General features: G+C 40.1%; 1 protein-coding gene across 4 annotated transcripts in view; it reads left to right on the top strand.

The window, feature by feature from the left end:
• The window catches only part of LOC117521584 (casein kinase I-like), a 65,178-nt gene that overhangs the window by 44,299 nt on the left and 2,430 nt on the right, over positions 1-18,449 (top strand). For all 4 annotated transcript variants that reach the window (XM_034182913.1, XM_034182910.1, XM_034182911.1 and 1 more), the window contains one exon: positions 6,344-6,450. In XM_034182913.1, coding sequence (XP_034038804.1) covers positions 6,344-6,450 — 107 coding nt within the window. The remainder of the gene's footprint in view (positions 1-6,343; positions 6,451-18,449) is intronic.

The following is an 18,449-nucleotide window of genomic DNA, read 5'->3' as shown; positions in this document are numbered from 1 at the left end:
AAAGTTAACTTATGTCAACAAACCGATAAACTGCTAAAAAATTATCTTTATTACAGATAACCAATAACTATTAGTATTGATTTGGGCATGGCCACATCAGATTACACTGTCAGCTTCTGATAAACCAATTTTACTTTAAGCGCTGCAGGGGCTGCTGGGTAAATTCAAGGATCACAAACACAAAGAACACATGAAAAATGAATAAACAAACAAATAAAACCCCAAACACTGCCATCATCTTTCAAAAGCAGTAAAACACAGTATTAGAAGTCACAGTTTCTCGATATTAGATACAGAGTCATTGACAAGCTAAAAGCTGCCGCTTTTTTCACATGCTTTGAACCCTGTGGCTTGAACAATCAAAAAGGTTTGCCGCGGAATCATGTCACTTCCGGTGAAGTGACCAATCTGAAGGCGACTGGCCGCCCGATGAAAACCACCTCGGGCTGCATTGATTGGCTTTTGAAATCAGCTGGTTTTGTTTTGTCTCTAACTTCCTTGTAATAGCCAGCTGATAGCTCTCACTGCCTGAAACAATGAGATTTACACACCAAGCTGACCTGAAATGAACCGTTGTACATTAAATTGACTTTATTGACAAGTCTGACCCTGTATTGAGGTCAGCGACGTTTTCATCGGCCAGAAATGGCCACCAGAGGGTGGTCCGTGTAAAGTCTGCGGCAACCCATACGTCTATTGATTGGCAGAGTAAAAGACACATGTAGTTAATATAAATTCTTACCTGTTAGTTTCAGTGGGATTCATCTGAAAAAATAATTGTCCTGAGATTATCCAAAACGGTCTAAACGGTAAAGAAACGTTCCAGTCTGTACAGAGCTGTGCCATGAGAGCTCCTCTGTCCCATCGAGTCTTGGTGATACCGTCGGCCACAAAGAAATAAAATAATGTTAAAATGAGTACATTTTGTTTTTGCAGTGGACGATAACACTTCCTCTTCTTCTTTCGGATCCAATGGCAGACGGCACCAGCTTAAGGTGCATTTACTGCCACCTGTCGGGCTGGTGAGTGATCACTGAGATTTTACAAAACCTTAACTCCTCCAGTGTCCCTTAGATATTTAAATAATTCTTTTTGCCCGATGTGTGATGGGTTTTGCAGCACATTTCCAAGGCACAAGGGACGGAAACACTGTAACGTCCAAAGTGAACCTGAACTACACTACCCACAATGCTTCCTGCGTCGACCGGCCAATCATGTTTTGCGCTTAATGATGACATCATCAGCAAGTGACAGCCAGTCTGCCATAAATAAACACACAACAGATGGACTAAAATGTTTGATTTTAGGGTTTACAAAAGTTTTTGAACATTAAACTTTGCTCACTTTACCAGCAAAAAAATGTTATCGGACTGAAAGTTATCGGAACTAAATTTATCGGAAGATAATTGGTCCGATGATGATTTTAAAACTTATCTGAAAAGCTAATCCACTAGCAAAAACATTAGCTTCGATAATTATCTACTATCAGATTATCTGAACTGTGCCCACCAATGGCTAGATGATATATTTAACTGACATTTCTGATCCAGACAACCAATGATTTATAAAGGAAAATCATGAAAATTATCAGGGATGCCCAAACTTTTGCATACAACTGTACCCATTACTTCCTCGTCACCTTTGTTCCCTTCACAAACATGCCCATTGATGTCTGCTTCAATTAACACTCTTTCATCTTTGGGTATATTCTCTCCCACATCATTTATCTCAATCCATAAACCTTTCTCCTTTATCTTACAATCTAACTGTAGGGCATATGCACTGATGACATTTATTGTCACCCTTTTATTTTCCAACTGAACACTCATCATGCTGTCAGATACTCTCTTAACCTCCAACACACTCTTAATATTCTCTTCCTTTAAAAATGACCCGAACACCATTTCTCCTCCTTTCCACACCATGATACAACTTGAATCCACCTCCAATGCTCCTGGCCTTACTGACCTTACACTTGGTGTCTTCTACCACAGTTTGTCTACCTTTCTCTTCTCCATCATGTAAGCAAATTCTCTCCCTTTACCAGTCATACTCCCGTTCAAAGTCTTAAATCTCATTTTCATACTTCTAATTTTTCTCCTCTTCTGTTGCCTTTGGACACGTTGTCAGCATCTTCTTCCTCCAGCAGTAGCCCAATTCCTGTCGACACCTTATTGGACAACAGCACCGGTTGCCCAACAGGTTTATCTCAGACCTCGACCAGTTCAGTATGGAAATTTGATTTGTGATCTGCATGTTTGGTTTGTCAAAATTTATGCTGAATGCTCTTCCAGATGCAACCCTACTCATTTAACTGGGCTTGGAAAAAGCACTGCTAATGCACTAGCTTGTGCATCCATTGTGGTTGATTTTATTTTATTTTATTTTTCTGCTTCTAGACTGCTATCCCTAATTTAATTAATTTTTTTGAGTGAAACACACTCAGAGATTTTTACCTAAATGAATGGATCTAATCCATCATGGTTTTTCCAGATGCTAATGCTTTGTATCTGTCCAAACTTGGGACAGGCACCGAATTGCCTGGTGCCCCTTCCCAAACAGGTACTTTCTCTGCTAACATTAATTATAAAAACTAACTTCACCTAAGTGTTAAGTTATGGGTTTTTTTTTTTAGATTATTTAAAGTGAATGACCTCTACTCACCTGTCTTCTGATGGTGCATGTTTCATGTCTAGCACACAGTGGCTGGATCATTGCACTTAGGTCACCTGCTGTAGCTGTGCACTCCTTGTGCTGGCAGGGGACCTTTCTGTAGGCATTTGGAAACAGTGGTGCTGATGCAGCACCTTATATTCATTGTCTTCATCACACATCTCATATCTATCACACACACACACACATGCACACCCATGAATGTGCATGCACGTTCAAATAACTTGCACACATTCAATATACTTTCCAGGTTATGGCAAACTTTGTGTGCTGTTATAACTGTTTTTATAGTCATATTACCTTCTCCAGTAAGAGTTTTTGCTTTTGTAGGTTGTTGTCCTCTTGGGGTTTTGTTGTTGTTAGGTATGTAAGTTCTACATTCATTCCTGAGCATTGCTCAGTAAGAGTACCACACATGGTACAACATGATGAGGTGGTGGCCAGCTTCAGCAATTAAATACTGTATATATTCTTGAAGGTGTGAGTTGGCTGTGACTCACACTAGATTAAAAAATACAGACTTGGATAGAGGAGTGAATGCCACAAACATACCTTCATAATACAGACAAGAAGAGGGAATGCCATCGTCTCTGTCCATTTTATTTCTAGTAGACTGAACTGTCATAGTCTATCCACCAGGGTTGGGAGGGTTACTTTAAAAATGTATTCCGATACAGTTACTAGCTACCTGTTGAAAAATATAATCAGTAACGTAATCCAAGTACCATAATATTAAAGTAATGTAATTTGATTACTTTCAATTACTTCTGGATTACTCCAATATCAAATATGCTAATACAGACAAAAGAAATTAAATATAAATAGTCTTGACTACATCAACAACAACATAATGAAAACCATTAAGTAAATACTGTCAGTAAGGAGGCGTGGTCGCCATTTTAATTCCGGGCAAGTTAGTGATTTGCGTGCATAGAAGTTCAAGAAACAGGTGGAATATGCCGGAAAGCTGCGCATGTTGGCAAAGCCACAAACGGAGGAACAAGGGAGACAATATTTCCTTCCATAAGTAAGTGGTTTTGGTTATTCTTGTCACTTTGTCCATGATATTTGGATGATGAACAGCTGTATGTCTCCTGCCGTACCTGTGTCGCCCGATGACACGGACCATTAACTCTTCACTTATGTCTAGTTGATATTTTCCACTACTAGACCAATGTCTAGTTAAAATACTTGTCATTAGTGATTTAAATTGTTCGACAAGACTGGGGATTTTTTTAAATTTGCACCTTAAAATAATGAGATTATAATGACCCATGCTGTGCCGCTCACCGTCACACCCACACATAGAGATGTGTACCCACACCGCTGACTTCATGAATGAAACTCGGTCAATAAAGGATAATTGTGTAAAAATATAATATGTATATAAATGTATAGAGGTGCACCGATCGATCGGGCACCGATCATTATCGGCCGATCACGCCTTGATCGGTTTGATCGGTGATCGGCAAAATGCGCTGATCAAAAGGACCGATCACAACAGTGCAGGCAGTAGCGCAGGGAGCGCTTGGTCCTGTCATGACACGCTTTCCTCTGTGACGTAAACTCATTTTGACTTCTGATATGGGCTGGACGGACAAGGAGAGCAGTCGCCATCATCTAATGTAGTCCATGTCCGTCCAGCTCATATCAGAAGTCAAAATGAGTCAAATGGCTCTGAGAGATCTAAATAGACTGCTGTGTAATGAGTGGAACCACACTGCCATCTAGTGGATATCCAGTGTGCGTGAGTGTGTATTTGTGAATCAGTAGGTATTTTTTATTTTTTTTTATATGAGTGTAGAGGTACAGAGAGTACAAAGAAGATTTGTTCATTTGATTTGCTTATATTGTGAACTGCCATGATACTGGAATTAACAACTAAGTTCGAAATTAAAAAAAATTGATTGAATTGATTGATTGATTTGTTTGTGGATCTGTGGATTTCACGAAAAGAATGTCTCAAAATTACGTCACAGAGGAAAGCGATGAATGCATGTAATTGATGATCCGCAAATGCTGAAACTCAATTCACAAATACAATTTCCAGTTTTACAAATGTAATTTTTTTTTTTTTTTTTTTTTTTTACAAATTAAGTTTTATATTTGCAAATACAACATTATTTGCAAAGACCAATTTACAAGTTACAAATATGAAATTTGCATTTGTGGATATCTGAACATCAATGAGACAATTTTAACCCCATAGAATGAGGGCTGTATTTTACATTCTCAACGTATTCTCTGTAGGCTGTAACGTGAGCAACATGAAACATGGAAAAACAAAGCTTGCTGGTAGACCAAAGTCAGTGTAATAAAACAAAAGTTAGCAGTTTATTCTAGTGTCTTTATTTGAATGCATGTTTTTTGTTTTCATCATTAAGTTTTAATGCAAAAATAGTCCTATACATTAGACCTATATTCTTATTTTGGGCATGATCCAAATATGTACTTGATCGGTATCGGCAGATCAAAATTTCAGTGATAGGTGATCGGCCTAAAAAATCCTGATCGGTGCACCTCTATAAATGTATTGTAATAGTTTTAGGAGCTGCGCTGCGTTGAACAGCAGCTGCTGCAGGACGCCTCAGCTCAGCAGCTTGAACAGCGCAGATCCGTGTCACTTTCAACACTAATATTTGGGAATGTGTATATCCGAGTAAGCTTAATACTTTCCTGACATAATTTAATGTAATTTAATTTTACTGGCTCAATACCCAGGTCAAAATGGCATTTTAACACGTATTTTGCGAGCATTTTTCTGAGTGTGTTCAGTCGTGGATCTCCTTGGAAAATGCATTAACATCCGAGTACTTCATAAATATTTTGCCCGGTGAGGAGACGTCATGTCGCTGTCCATGAAGGGACATTTTCGTTTCAAAGAAGAAAAAAAATTATATACAGATAATATCATAAAATGCATTAAAACTGTAATCCTGCGAAGTAATCCCCATTTTTACTAAATATACCTGTAATCTGAATGTCTTTTTTTTCTGTAACTGTAGCGGAATACAGTTACCTTTTTTTTTGTAACGCCGTTACATGTATTCCGTTACTCCCCAAGCCTGCTATCCACATAACTGAGTAAAGACATTTACCTGCCAAGCTGTCAACTTATTCTGAAGGGATGGAATGTTTTGAAGAAAAGAAGTGGGTGAAGTGTGTGTGGCACTATTTGTGGCACAATACAACAATAAATAACACTTCAAATAGATCAGCATGGTGGGACAGGGGCAGTACTGTGGTGCATACCGTTTTGCATGTCTACGTCCCAAATAGTGTCACCAGTTGAAGGTCACCCATGTACCCAAATCTCCATGCAGTTGTGTCTGAGTGGACATTTGGCATTAAAGGTCTACAAATACACACAGATTCTTTTTTGTTTAATGTGGCATAAATTATGTTGCATAGAGGTGTTTAAAACAACACAGACATTTGACTGTCTGCATGTTTTTGGTGTCAGTAATGAAAAATAATAATAATAATTCCAGTAATGTCCTCATATTTTTAGCCTGCTGTTACATTAATGTCAGGAAACAAGTGGTGCATGGCAGTAATGTGTTGATACAGCCTGTATTGAGTGTGGCAGCTTTTATTGACTGTCTTGGACACAAACATGCCAAACCATATGTCTGGACTCGCCATGTTGAAGTCTGTTTCTCACCTCCAGGTTATGAGTTCAGCTAATGGGGAGCTAAATACGGATGACCCCACTGCAGGACACTCCAATGCACCAATCACAGCCAATGCTGAGGTGGAAGTAGCTGATGATACCAAGTAAGGACAGGCGCAACTGCACACACTGTGGGGTTAACGGCACATTGATAACTACTGGTCGCTACAGGGAAAAGCTCAAAAAAAAAAAAATGCTTGTACCATAAGGGATGTACTGATTACACCGTTTTAAAATGATGAAATTTAGGAAATCTATGTAACTGATTAGTTGAATTTGTCTATATGCTAATAAGTAAGATTCTGCCACTGCGAGTCAATAATCAATCACACTTATGCCCCAACATTTTTACTGTTGATGTGTACAAGTTTGAAACCAAACAGGTTTATGACACCGACTTGATACTTGGCTAGATTTTCACCTAATCCTGAATGCAGATGTATGTTGTTCAGTTTCTTTAAAATGTGTTAAGTTACTAGTAGACCTGAGCTGCATCATGGATGTGTTTAGTCTGTATCAGGCAATTGCATACATCCTCAAACACCTGGGGTTGCACCAAGTGTCATTACAAAGTGAAATTTTTGTCTGCAATCTGTAAAAATCTTGCACATCTCTACATCTTCTTTTGTCGTTTCTGAAAATTCACGTCTTTATACAAGAACTGTTTTGTCTCCCATGTGTTTTTTTTTTAAGACGTGCGTTGTTTCAAAATGATTTCACGACAGTCTTCTTTTAAGAAAAAGCAGATTTGAGAAGTGGCATGTTTGTAGCATTAGTTTCCACATTCCTTGGGAGTACCTTTCATAGCACGTTCCCTTATGACACAACATATTATGGATGAGATGAGTAAACCCTTTTTTAGATTCCATCCTCGGAATAGATGAACCCGCTAGACGGCACTAAGGCCCATGCCTCTGGCTGCGCAATGACTGGTCTCATGCTGAGGTGTCATTCATTTCACAGCAGTGCCCAAGTCCTAATTTGTTTCTTTAAATTTGCACACTTGTCAGTTTGACTGCAAGTATAATATCTAAGCCGTATTACTTCTTTCAAAAGACATCTAAAAAGTTATCAAATCACTCTGGTAATGCACCAAATCAAAGTCAAATTTATTTTATGTATTAAAATACTAGAAATTAAATATATTCATAACATTATTGTTATGAAGTATTTTTACTTTCTTCACTGTGCTACTAGCATTCTGCCTCATATATTGAATTGCATTCTTATTTGTTACCACTTTACCTTTCAATGGATACTACACATAAGCATGAAGTAATCAAATTCTAAGGTTTATTTAACATGCACGGACTGGCAAAAAGAAGCATTTTGCTGTCATGTTTTGTGATTGCCCTGTACTCTTCCAATATAGAGCTGTTTAATCCATGACTGTTTTCACGATCAAGCTAAATACAGGATTGATTAAAATCTTTCTAGTCCAGAATAAAATATTGAATGCAAAACATTCCAAAAATAGGCCCCGGGTTTAAAAATGTCAGTTCTTTTAAATAAAATATTTTATATAATGGTTGAGTGAATCCTTGTCATTTGATTGGAGGCTTGTATGTCATGTGACATGGATTATTTGTACCATTTGCCATGTGTTTAATTGACCGTGCAATAGTTCTTTTTTAGCATGCAATTTTGGTGCTATATGAAATGTGCTTTTGCACAGCCTGACCATCACACATTCTCACACTACCAAGGGCGGCATTTAGCTAAACTTGGTGGAGTTTGTTTTGCTGGCGGACGACGATTTGAAGGATCTAATTGACACTGTTAATTCTTCTAACACAATAATAATAATAATAATAATAAAAATTAAAATCCACTACACCATAAGCCATCTGGAGGCATGAAGAGCTGTTAGGATGAAAAGCTGGGCAAATGTCCAACGTGATTTTTCGCTAGAGTGAGGAAAACCGACAGCAGTCTGTACACGAAGTTGGTAGACGGCATCACAGACTACTGAGAACAATTTTGGGCTCCTATCTAAAGTTCGTGTTGGTCTGTTAAGCACCAGTGAGGAACACAAAAGTGTAAGTCCCTTTTCTGTTGTTTATAAATTAATAAAATATCAAATGACAAATATCTATTTTCATGGTTATGTAAAACAAATAATGAATGTTTATCCATTCTTTCATTGGAACAACTATTTCATAAGGTGAAACATGGAACATACTAGAGCTCGACCGATATATCGGCCGATATAAGCCCTTTTCAAACTACTCACTATCGGCCAAAATTTTGCCAAAAGAATGCCGATAATTTCTCAGAAACAGAACAGTTACTGAAATAATGTTTGTGTCGGCAATGTAAAATGTCCTTGCACCAATTGTCCAGTAGATGAAGCTCTGACTCCATTCAACTGAGAGCTGCTTACACCCCTGCTTAAATGTGTCCATCACCACCCCCCGTAGTTCGCTGTCATGTGTTATGTTTGTAGGATGGCCCAAGCAGAGGATCACCCCTTTGAGTCTGGTCTGCTTGAGGTTTCTTCCTCAGAGGGAGTTTTTCCTTACCACTGTTGCTCTGGGGGTTGGTAAGGTTAGACCTTACCTGTGTGAAGCACTTTGAGGCAACTCTGTTGTGATTTGGCACTATATAAATGAAAATAAATTGAAATTGAAAAAAATTGTCACACTGCACTGATCGGCTGACAAAAGCATACAAGTAAGTTTATAAGGATGTTGTTTGTAATAACTTTGCGATTACATTCACCCCACATTTCTCCCATTTCAGTTCAACTCAGTTTGATTAACTCAGTTTATGTAGTAATTTGTCAATTGTGCTTCATTGCGTTGGTCAAGCTTTTTATTAAGCCCGCATTGTGTATACCTTATTTCTAACATGAAAAACTTTAGTTTACTGCTAAGAGGTTGAAACATTCAGATTCACTGGTCGTCTGGAAGGGTTCTGGGAATTACTGCTGTTCGCCATTAACCCTCTGGGGCTGACGCCGTCGTATACGATGGCTGGGACCAAGCTTTACTAAATTGTAAATAACTTTTTAATGATATGAGATAGAAACTTCCTTTTTTTTTCTTTTTTCTTTTTTGCTGAAAAGTTAACTCCGCGGACTTTCGATCCACTGTTGGCCATCTTGGTACTCCTCATAAAAGATGTGTGATGACATGCGCAATGTGAGTGTCTAATCGGAATTGATTCTCCATTACATGTTTTTCCAAAATCCAATCATAGGGCAGATTTACCTCATGTGATATGGCAAAGATCATTTTCAGGAGTGATATCTTACTAGTTGGCTGCTCCATTTGCATTTTTGCATTTTTGAACTTGAAAATTCTCTGTTATAAAGTTAATCATATGAGGACAACGCTTCAGCTTTTAGCTCATACCTTTTTTGTTAAGGGTCCAAAAAAGAACATTTTATTCATTAAAAAAAAATAATAATATCTGCTGATTTATCGGCTATCGGCAAATCAGCCAGTTTATCGATTATCAGCATTTTTTTCCATCCATATATCGTTATCGGCATCAGCCTCAAAAAATCCATAGTGGTCGTGCTCTAGAACATACCATTCAACGAGGCGAAGCTGCCATTTTGTTTTGTTTTTTATAAGGTAAACAAAGATCATTTTTAATACAGTTATCAATTTCCCTTTGTGCAACACGGCAGTAGTACAACCCCAAATCAGAAAAAAGATAGGATGGTGTGGAAAATGCATATTTAAAATGCCAAACAAATGCAGTAGTTTTACATTTACTTTCACTTTTATTTCATTGCAGACAGTTTGAACCCAAAATATTTCATGTTTTGTGTGTTCAGCTTCACTGAGAGCACCGGATCCAGCTCCATTGCCACCGTGCTTATGAAGTGGAGAGAGATATTGCACAGATAAATCTTGTGTTTTCACAGGCAAATCTATGACTTATGTTTAATTAATCCATTGTCAACTCTGGGAGCATGCGCTGGTGTCGTGACTAGTTGCATTCACACTGTGTAACCACCCAGCAGACAAATGGTCCATCCCCACCTCTTGAAAAGATCCATTTATCTGCAGCCGCTAGGTAAAGCGTGGCCATCCTTCTTGGTCCTCAATACTCAGGCACCTATATGATGACATGATTTTTCATTGGAGTGAGGAAAGCAGACGGCAGTCAATACCACAACTCTTCTCTTGGCACCCTGTCATAAGCTTTCTCTAAATCCATAAATGCACAATGTAACTGCTTCTGGTCTTTTCTATACTTCTCCACCAGTATTCTCAGAGCAAACATTGCATCTGTGGTGCTCTTTCTCAGCCTGAAACCATATTGCTATTTACAGATCTTAACCTGTTTTCTAAGCCCAGCTTCTACTACTCTTTCCCATAAGATCATGCTGTGGCTGATCAACTTTATGCCTCTATAGTTACTGCAGCTCTGCACGTCACCCTTGTTCTTAAAAATAGGAACCAGCACACTTTGTCTCCACTCCTCGCATCCTCTCACTTTCCAAGATTAAACAATCTGGTTAGAAACTTCACTGCCTTCTCTCCAAGACATTTCCATGCCTCCACTGGAATGTCATCTGGACCAACTGCCTTTCCACTCTTTCATCCTCTTCTTAACTGTCGTCACTTAATATTTAGAAATTCCTAGCACTTCCTGATTTACTCTCTCCACATCATCCAGCCTTTTCTCTCTCTTATTTCCTTCATTAATCAGCTCCTCAAAATACTCACCTCCACCTTCTCAACACACTCTTCCTGCTTGTCAGCACAATACCATCTGCATCTTTTACCACCCTAACCTGCTACACATCTTGTCTAGCTCTGTCCTGTTGTCTGTCCAATTTGTATGTCCTTTTCTCCTTCCTTATTATTCAACTTCTTGTACAGCTCACTAAGTGCCTTTTCCTTAGCTTTTGCCACTTCTCTCTTCGCCTTATGCCGCATTTCCTTGTACCACTGTGTCCTTTCTTCATCTGACTATCCCAATTCTTTTTTGCCCAACTCTTTCTCCTTATGCTTCCCTGAACATCATCGTTCCACCACCAAGGCTCCTTGTCTTTCTTCCGCTGTTCAGATGTCACACCCAGTACCTTTTTAGCTGTCTCCCTCACAACATCTACAGTACTTTTCCAGTTGTCCAGAATTTCTTCCCCTCCATCCAGTGACTCTCACCTGCTCACTGAATTTCACACAACATTCTTCCTCCGTCAGCTTCCACCATCTGATCCTTTGTTCAGCTCTTATTCTCTTCTTCTTCACCTCTAAAGTCATCCCACAAACCATCCGATGCTGTCTAGCTACACTGTCTCCTGCCACCACCTTACACTCTCCCATTTCTTTTAGCTTGCATCTCCTACACAGAATGTAGGCCACCTGGGTGCACCTTCCTCTATTCTTATGTCACCCTGCTCCCATTTTTAACCCCCTGGATTCCAGGATATACGAGGTCTATTAGAAAAGTATCCGACCTTATTATTTTTTTCAATCAGACATGCTTGAACCCTCGTGGGCATGCGAGAGTTTTTTCACGCCTGTCGGTTACGTCATTCGCCTGTGGGCAGTCTTTGAGTGAGGAGTGGACCACCCTCTCGTCGATTTTTTCATTGTTTAGGAATGGCTCAGAGACTGCTGCTTTGTTTGATCAAAATTTTTTCAAAACTGTAAGGCACAACTGAGTGGACACCATTCGATAAATTCAGCTGGTTTTCGGTAAAAATTTTAACGGCTGATGAGAGATTTGGTCTGGTAGTGTCGCCGTAAGGACGGCCCACGGCGCATGACGGCGATCTGTGCTTCGAGGCAGCAGCGTCTCGCCGTTTCAAGTTGAAAACTTCCACATTTCAGGCTCTGTTGACCCAGGAAGTCGTCAGAGAACAGAGAACTTTCAGAAGAAGTCGGCATGAGGAGTTTATTCGGACATTCCGTTGTAATGAAAGAACGTGCGGGCAGAGTCGCATGTCGGGCCGGACCCGACCGCAGGGGGTCGCGACAGGAAAAACACCTCCGTTGGAAACCTTAACGGGCAAGTTGGAACATGCCCAAGCTGTTAAACAATTTCTCAGTTACTCACTTGTTGAAAGCCATCAAAAGCTGCCTGAATTTTACAAATGGTTTTCAACACGGAGGTGTTTTTCCTGTCGCGGCGCACACAGATTCGCCGAATTGTCACGGAAACGACTCAGTGAATTTGCGCGCACGTCTTTCATTAAAAAATGTCCTTAAACAGTGGAATGTCCGCATAAAGTCCTCATGCCGGCCTCTTCTGAATCTTCTCTGTTCTCTCACGACGTCCTGGGTGAATTAAGCCTTAAATTAGGATGTTTTCAGCTCGAAACAGGCCGACGACGGCGCCTGGAAGCGCTGCACGATGTCCTGCTCCGTGGGAAGTCCTTACACCGATAGAAACACCCCATAATCTCTCATCAGCCGTTAAACTTTTCACTGAAATCCATCTTAATTTCTCGAATAGTGTCCACTCGGATATTCCTCACAGGTCCAGAAAAAATTTTGATAAAGCAACGCGCGCCGTCTTGAGCAGCGTGTGAAACAAAGGAATTCAGCCGAGAGGGCGGGACCACATCTCACTTAAGGCCTGCCCACAGGGAAATGACGTCACCGAAAAAAAACCCCACGCATGCGCACGAGGGTTCAAGCATGATTGGTGTAATCGCACGTCATTCAAATCCATATAGTTAAAAAAAAAAATAAAAGGGTCGGTTTATTATCTAATAGACCTCGTAATTGGCTGTTTTTGACTACTTTTGGTTTTACCTTCATAATTTACCTTATTTGGTCTCATTTTTTTTCAGCACAACCTCACCTGTTTTTCTTTCATTCTGACATACTATATTAACACAGTGAACCTAAATTCAAACGAAAACATAAAATCAGAGTAGCAAAAAGCTTTTTTTGACTGTGAAAGCCAGAAACATGTTTAACGAACCAATTTTATAACTTAAAATGTAAATAAAAATTGTAAATTTCAAAACATGTACAAATGTTACAAACAGTTATATATGACTATTAACATTTAATGCAGGAAATGCTTCAGGTGTTTTTTTGTGCAACTACAAAACAGTCAGATGTCACAATAAGATTTAGAATGTAAATATAAATTGTAAATTTCAAAAACATATGTACAAATGTGCAGGAAATGCTAATGCTAAACTATTCACAAAAAATCAGATGTCAAAAGTAAGATGCAACACAGATTATTTGTGCCACTCAATAACACAGTTCCTGTCCAACACAAGACACAGGGGCACATCACAGGCCTGACACTTCCCAGGGTGTGTCACTCCTCTTGTTGTCCACCGGGAGGCAGCATTGGCACCTCAGGTTGCCTTTGTTGGCTTTTTGGCCAGAATCTGTGCCTGTCTCAATTGGCACAGGAATGTGATTCTGGCTCCTGCTCTGAGAGACACCTGTCTTGTCTGTGCCACAAAGCTGACACATCAGCTCCACCTCAAAGTCTTTGTGTGTCAAAGGCTGCACTTGCACTTGCTTGACACTGCTTATGTCACAGTGCAAGATGAATGCATTTGTGATTACAGTGTCAAGGAAGTGCAGGAACATAGTCCTGTACCAGTGAGCAGTTTATCTAATGGGTGGAGTAATACTGAATGAGCTCGTCAGACCAGTCGACTCCACCATGTTTTTATTATAGGCCATGACTGGGGTAGGACAGGGAATGTCTTTCACTGTCCAACTTCCATCCTTTCCATCCTTCACCCTTCTCCACACTATCTCACCCAAAAATGCAGGATGGATGGTGGAGCACATGGACACCTCCCGTGTGTCCATACACTTCACAAACACCAGAGACCCCTCTCCACTCCAGAGGGTTAAAGTACATGTTCACCACAGCCATTTCCGTCCTTGTTGCAAAATCAACTACCATCTGCCCTTCCACATGTGTACTCTGCATCTTTAATTTTCCCTTGTTTTGCACTGGATGCCCTTCCTGACGCAACCCTCCTCATTTATCCGGGCTTGGGACCAGCACTCAGAATGTTCTGGCTGCACATCCCATGTTGTTGAGTTTTAACATACATACACACAAGACACACACACACACACAAATGTGATCACATTAATATCCCCCTTCTTGCCACACAACCATTTCTATAATTATTTTAAGAGCTGTCAGGTGATTATAAAAATAAATCTAATTAATTACAAGGTTTGCTATTAATGAATCTAAATTAATCGCATGTATAGTTTCTTTGAAAGCATCACCCCTCAAATTGCATAACATACACAGGCTCGTTTCAGAAACACAAAAAATCATTTGAAAAAAAAATGCTTCTTAAAAACAATTACAGAAATCATTTTAATGGATAAAGGAAACCGAGCTAAACAAATACAGATTTTGGAGAATCATAGTAAAAGAAAGAACGTAAAGCTGGTCAGCCTGAAAGAACTATTTGGAACAAATGTGATGCTCCTAAACTGCATAAAAAAGATTTTTATGGAGGGGCTCAGCATCGATATTGACCACAGATTTGAAATTGAACGTACCCTCACCAAATATTGCAGAGTGGCCACCCAGACCGGTTCTGATCCGCTTTTTGGGACAAGGTGATCAGCACAGCCAAAGCAAAGCACGACTTGGAGTGCGAAGGATGTCGACTTTCACTGTTAGCTGGCTGAGAACAGAAAAACATTTACATCTGTGAAACAAAACTACAAGAGCTACACGTCAGATATACGCTGACTTTTCTAGCGACACTACGCATCAGGTGGAACGGGAAGAATGAAAGCTTCGCAACAGCTTCAGCAGCAGAGAGATTTATTAATGAGATATCAGGAATGAACAAACTGAGTTAGAACAGAACTATTAAGAAAAGAGCCACGTACAAGTGAATTAAGCTGTCGACAGGAGAGTGACTTGTTAAGCAGACAGGTGCGGGTCTTAAAGGTCACCCACTGCTTAGCCCATTCTACCAAAAAAGTTTACAGAACACACCACAACAGCAATTGATGAGAGTCCATGCAGGCGTCCAGTCCACCGTCAGGAGGGGAGGGGGTTATTATTATACTGCTTATCATTTGAAATAACCAGACTCTCTAAACATTGGAACAAATGGGTGGAGAGGATTAGATGAATATAGAGCCATATCTATGTTATCCTTATGGATGGATGGATGAGATTTATTGTCATTGTCATTACACGAGTGCAACAATGAGATTACGTCCACGCTCAAATTACCACAGACAAGATACACCAATTAATCCACAATTATTACTTGTTTACTTGTTAATAATGGCACACATCAGAATTAAGACAACACATATACATTTGACATTGTTTATGTGCACTAAACTTGAAATAGCCCATTTTCCGAATTGAGGCGATGTGAGTGTGGGAGAGCCGCAGCAACATGTAGTCACACCGCCGCCAGCTTGGGGGGGATGAGGACAGGAGGGGGTAGGGGGGAGGTGGCAGCATGCTTTCAGTCTCTGTCCATGTGTGAGTCAAATGAGTCAGTTTCTGTCAGTGTGTACTGGAGTTGGAGAAGTTAAGAAGGCAGCTGAATGTTCACCAAGGCCATAGAAATTCTTCTGGAGGAAAACAATGGGGCATTTTGTCCTTCAGAGGCTGATAAGCCTGCCATGTTTATGGTTGAGCAGTGAAAAACACCTTTACAGCTTCACATGAACAACCAGATCCAATTATGAATATTCCCTGGTCTCCAACATCTTTCTTTGCAAGGTGTGCATTTCCGCCGAGATGTTGTCCATTTTGCATCTGAGTTCAAGGATTAATGCAGTCTGACAATGTATCGCCTTGCCCAACTCATTAATCATGACGGACAGGTGAGGGGTCATGGTTCTGGTGGCAGCCGTCTTGCCAGTTTTCCGGTAGGTCAGGGCAGCACATAAACCAATAAGTACCAGCCATCCTACAATGAAACCAAATATAAATAAATCCTTGACGTCCTCCACAGAGAATGGTGCAAAGCATGCGACACGCCAAGTCTCCCAGGAGTCAAGAACATAGCCCGCGGGGTAGGTTCCATCTGGGCATGCAGGGTCCCCCGGCCCTGATTTCCTTGTTGAAAAAATGGTGTCAATAGTGTTCAGAGACCAGATGATCAATTCCATGGTTAATCCAATATAGTTTGACAGTCTGGTGAAGTAGGGGACTTGAAGGTTGGAGCAGAGATAGAGGAGAGAGGAGGAGATGCAGTTGCCCTCGCCGGAATCCCAAGAAGAATATAATCCTATTGATGTTTTATGGCAAAGCCCAGAATATACAACAAATCTTTGAGGTGCGGCTCCATCCAGAAGTGGGAGTGGGTGTCTTCTTCTGCAAGCCTCCCATCGTGGATGCCAGCATGAACGGCCAAAATCTCCTGTGTATTTGTATTGTCCGGTGTGTCGGTAGCATGGCCTAAGCAGAGGTTCACCCCTTTGAGTCTGGTCTGCTAGAGCTTTCTGTCTCAAATCATCAGAGGGAGTTTTTCCTTACCACTGTCGTCTGTGTGCTTGCTCTATGGGTTGGTAAGGTTAGACCTTACTTGTGTGAAGCGCTTTGAGGCAACTTTGTTGTGATTTGGCACTATATAAATTAAATAAATTGAAATTGAAAATATATTCTTAATCATGCAAGAGATGTCTGGGTCATTGTTCATAAAATCTAAAGTTGTCAACCCATGTTCAGAAATATTCATCATTATGGAATAACACTGCCTGTTCATGTAGGAAGGTCAGTGGTGTGCTGAAGGTGGTGGCATACACACTATTGGGGATCTTTACAAAGAGGGTGTTTTTATGTCCTGTGGAGATCTGTCTGAACATTAAGGCCTTAAGACCAAAGACCAGTTTTGGAGGTATTTACAGCTAAGAGATTGTGTGATCTCCAGGCATAAAATTGCTAGTAATAGCAGTCTTAGGTATTTGAGTCTGCCACAGCAGTGTCACACAGCCTCACAGCTTTATTAAATTATCAGTAGTTTTGTGAGCACTGACAGTACTAATATAAAAAGGCTCTGGGAGAAGGATTTCGGAGAAGAAATTGAACAACAGATATGGTTGATTACTCTAGCAGAATGTGACAAGTATATAAAGGACGCAAAAGGGAAATTGACTCAGTACAAAATACTTCATCGGTATTATCGTACACCAGTACCGTTACATAGAATGAAAGTAATGCCTGATAATTTATGCTGTAAATGTCGGATAGCACCTTGAACTTTTTTTTATTGTATTTGGGAATGCCCTCAAATTGGACTATTCTGGACTGAGTTGTTGGATATTCTGATTGGATGGTATGGCTCTAGGATTCCTTTGAGTCTGTATCTTTTGTTTGTTAGGGGATAAGTCCCAAGTAATAAATTTGTCAAAGTCTACTTATTCAGTTATTATGACCAGTATCATTACAGCTTTAAGGATCTTCTTAAGACACTGGAAAACAAGCAAGGTTCCGGATATGGAAGAATGACTAGGTGCAATTGTGGAAGCAGCATCATACAAGTGTCTGTTCAACAGACTGATAGGGGAAATGGATGATGCGACTTCATTATGGAATAAGTTTTGGACTTATGCAAGAAGGTTTTCTGTTTAGTTAATACTGAAAATTTTAGTATTCTGTGTCCTTTTTGGTTTGCTAATAAAACTTAAATTTTAAAGTGAAATTCCAGAAAATGACAACCTTGTCTGTATTTGTAGAAGTTTTGTGAGTCATCTTTTTGCTCGGGGAGGTGGGGTGAATGAATTTAATTGGTGCATTATTTATTTAGAGCCAATCAGCTATTCAGTGTTAATAGACAGGGCAGTAAAAACTCAGTGTATCCCTGGCGTCCCCTACTGGTCGACCGCGGGCTGAGTTCCAGTCAACCGCATGGAGAAAAAAAAACTGGACTCATTGGCAGGATTAAGTGCTGCTATATCGGACTGATGCAGAAGGTGGCAGCAATGCAACAGTAAGGATGCCGGCTGCCATTAAACACCAAAGAAGAAGAGTGACTTTGTCACTAAATTTAGCAACTATTCAGACCCCTCCAGCAACTTTTTTTTTCCTTCAAAAAAGTGATTAGTGAGAAATCTAGTGACTTTTCCTGGTGTTAGTAGAGACTTTTGGAGACTCTGATATGAAAGCATATATTTTTCCTCGATGAGCAGCGGGTGTTGCCATCCTAAAGCTC

This window comes from Thalassophryne amazonica, chromosome 12 (genome assembly GCF_902500255.1).
Source record: "Thalassophryne amazonica chromosome 12, fThaAma1.1, whole genome shotgun sequence".
In the NCBI taxonomy this organism is placed as follows: domain Eukaryota; kingdom Metazoa; phylum Chordata; class Actinopteri; order Batrachoidiformes; family Batrachoididae; genus Thalassophryne; species Thalassophryne amazonica.
This window is presented reverse-complemented; position numbering and strand designations above follow the sequence as displayed.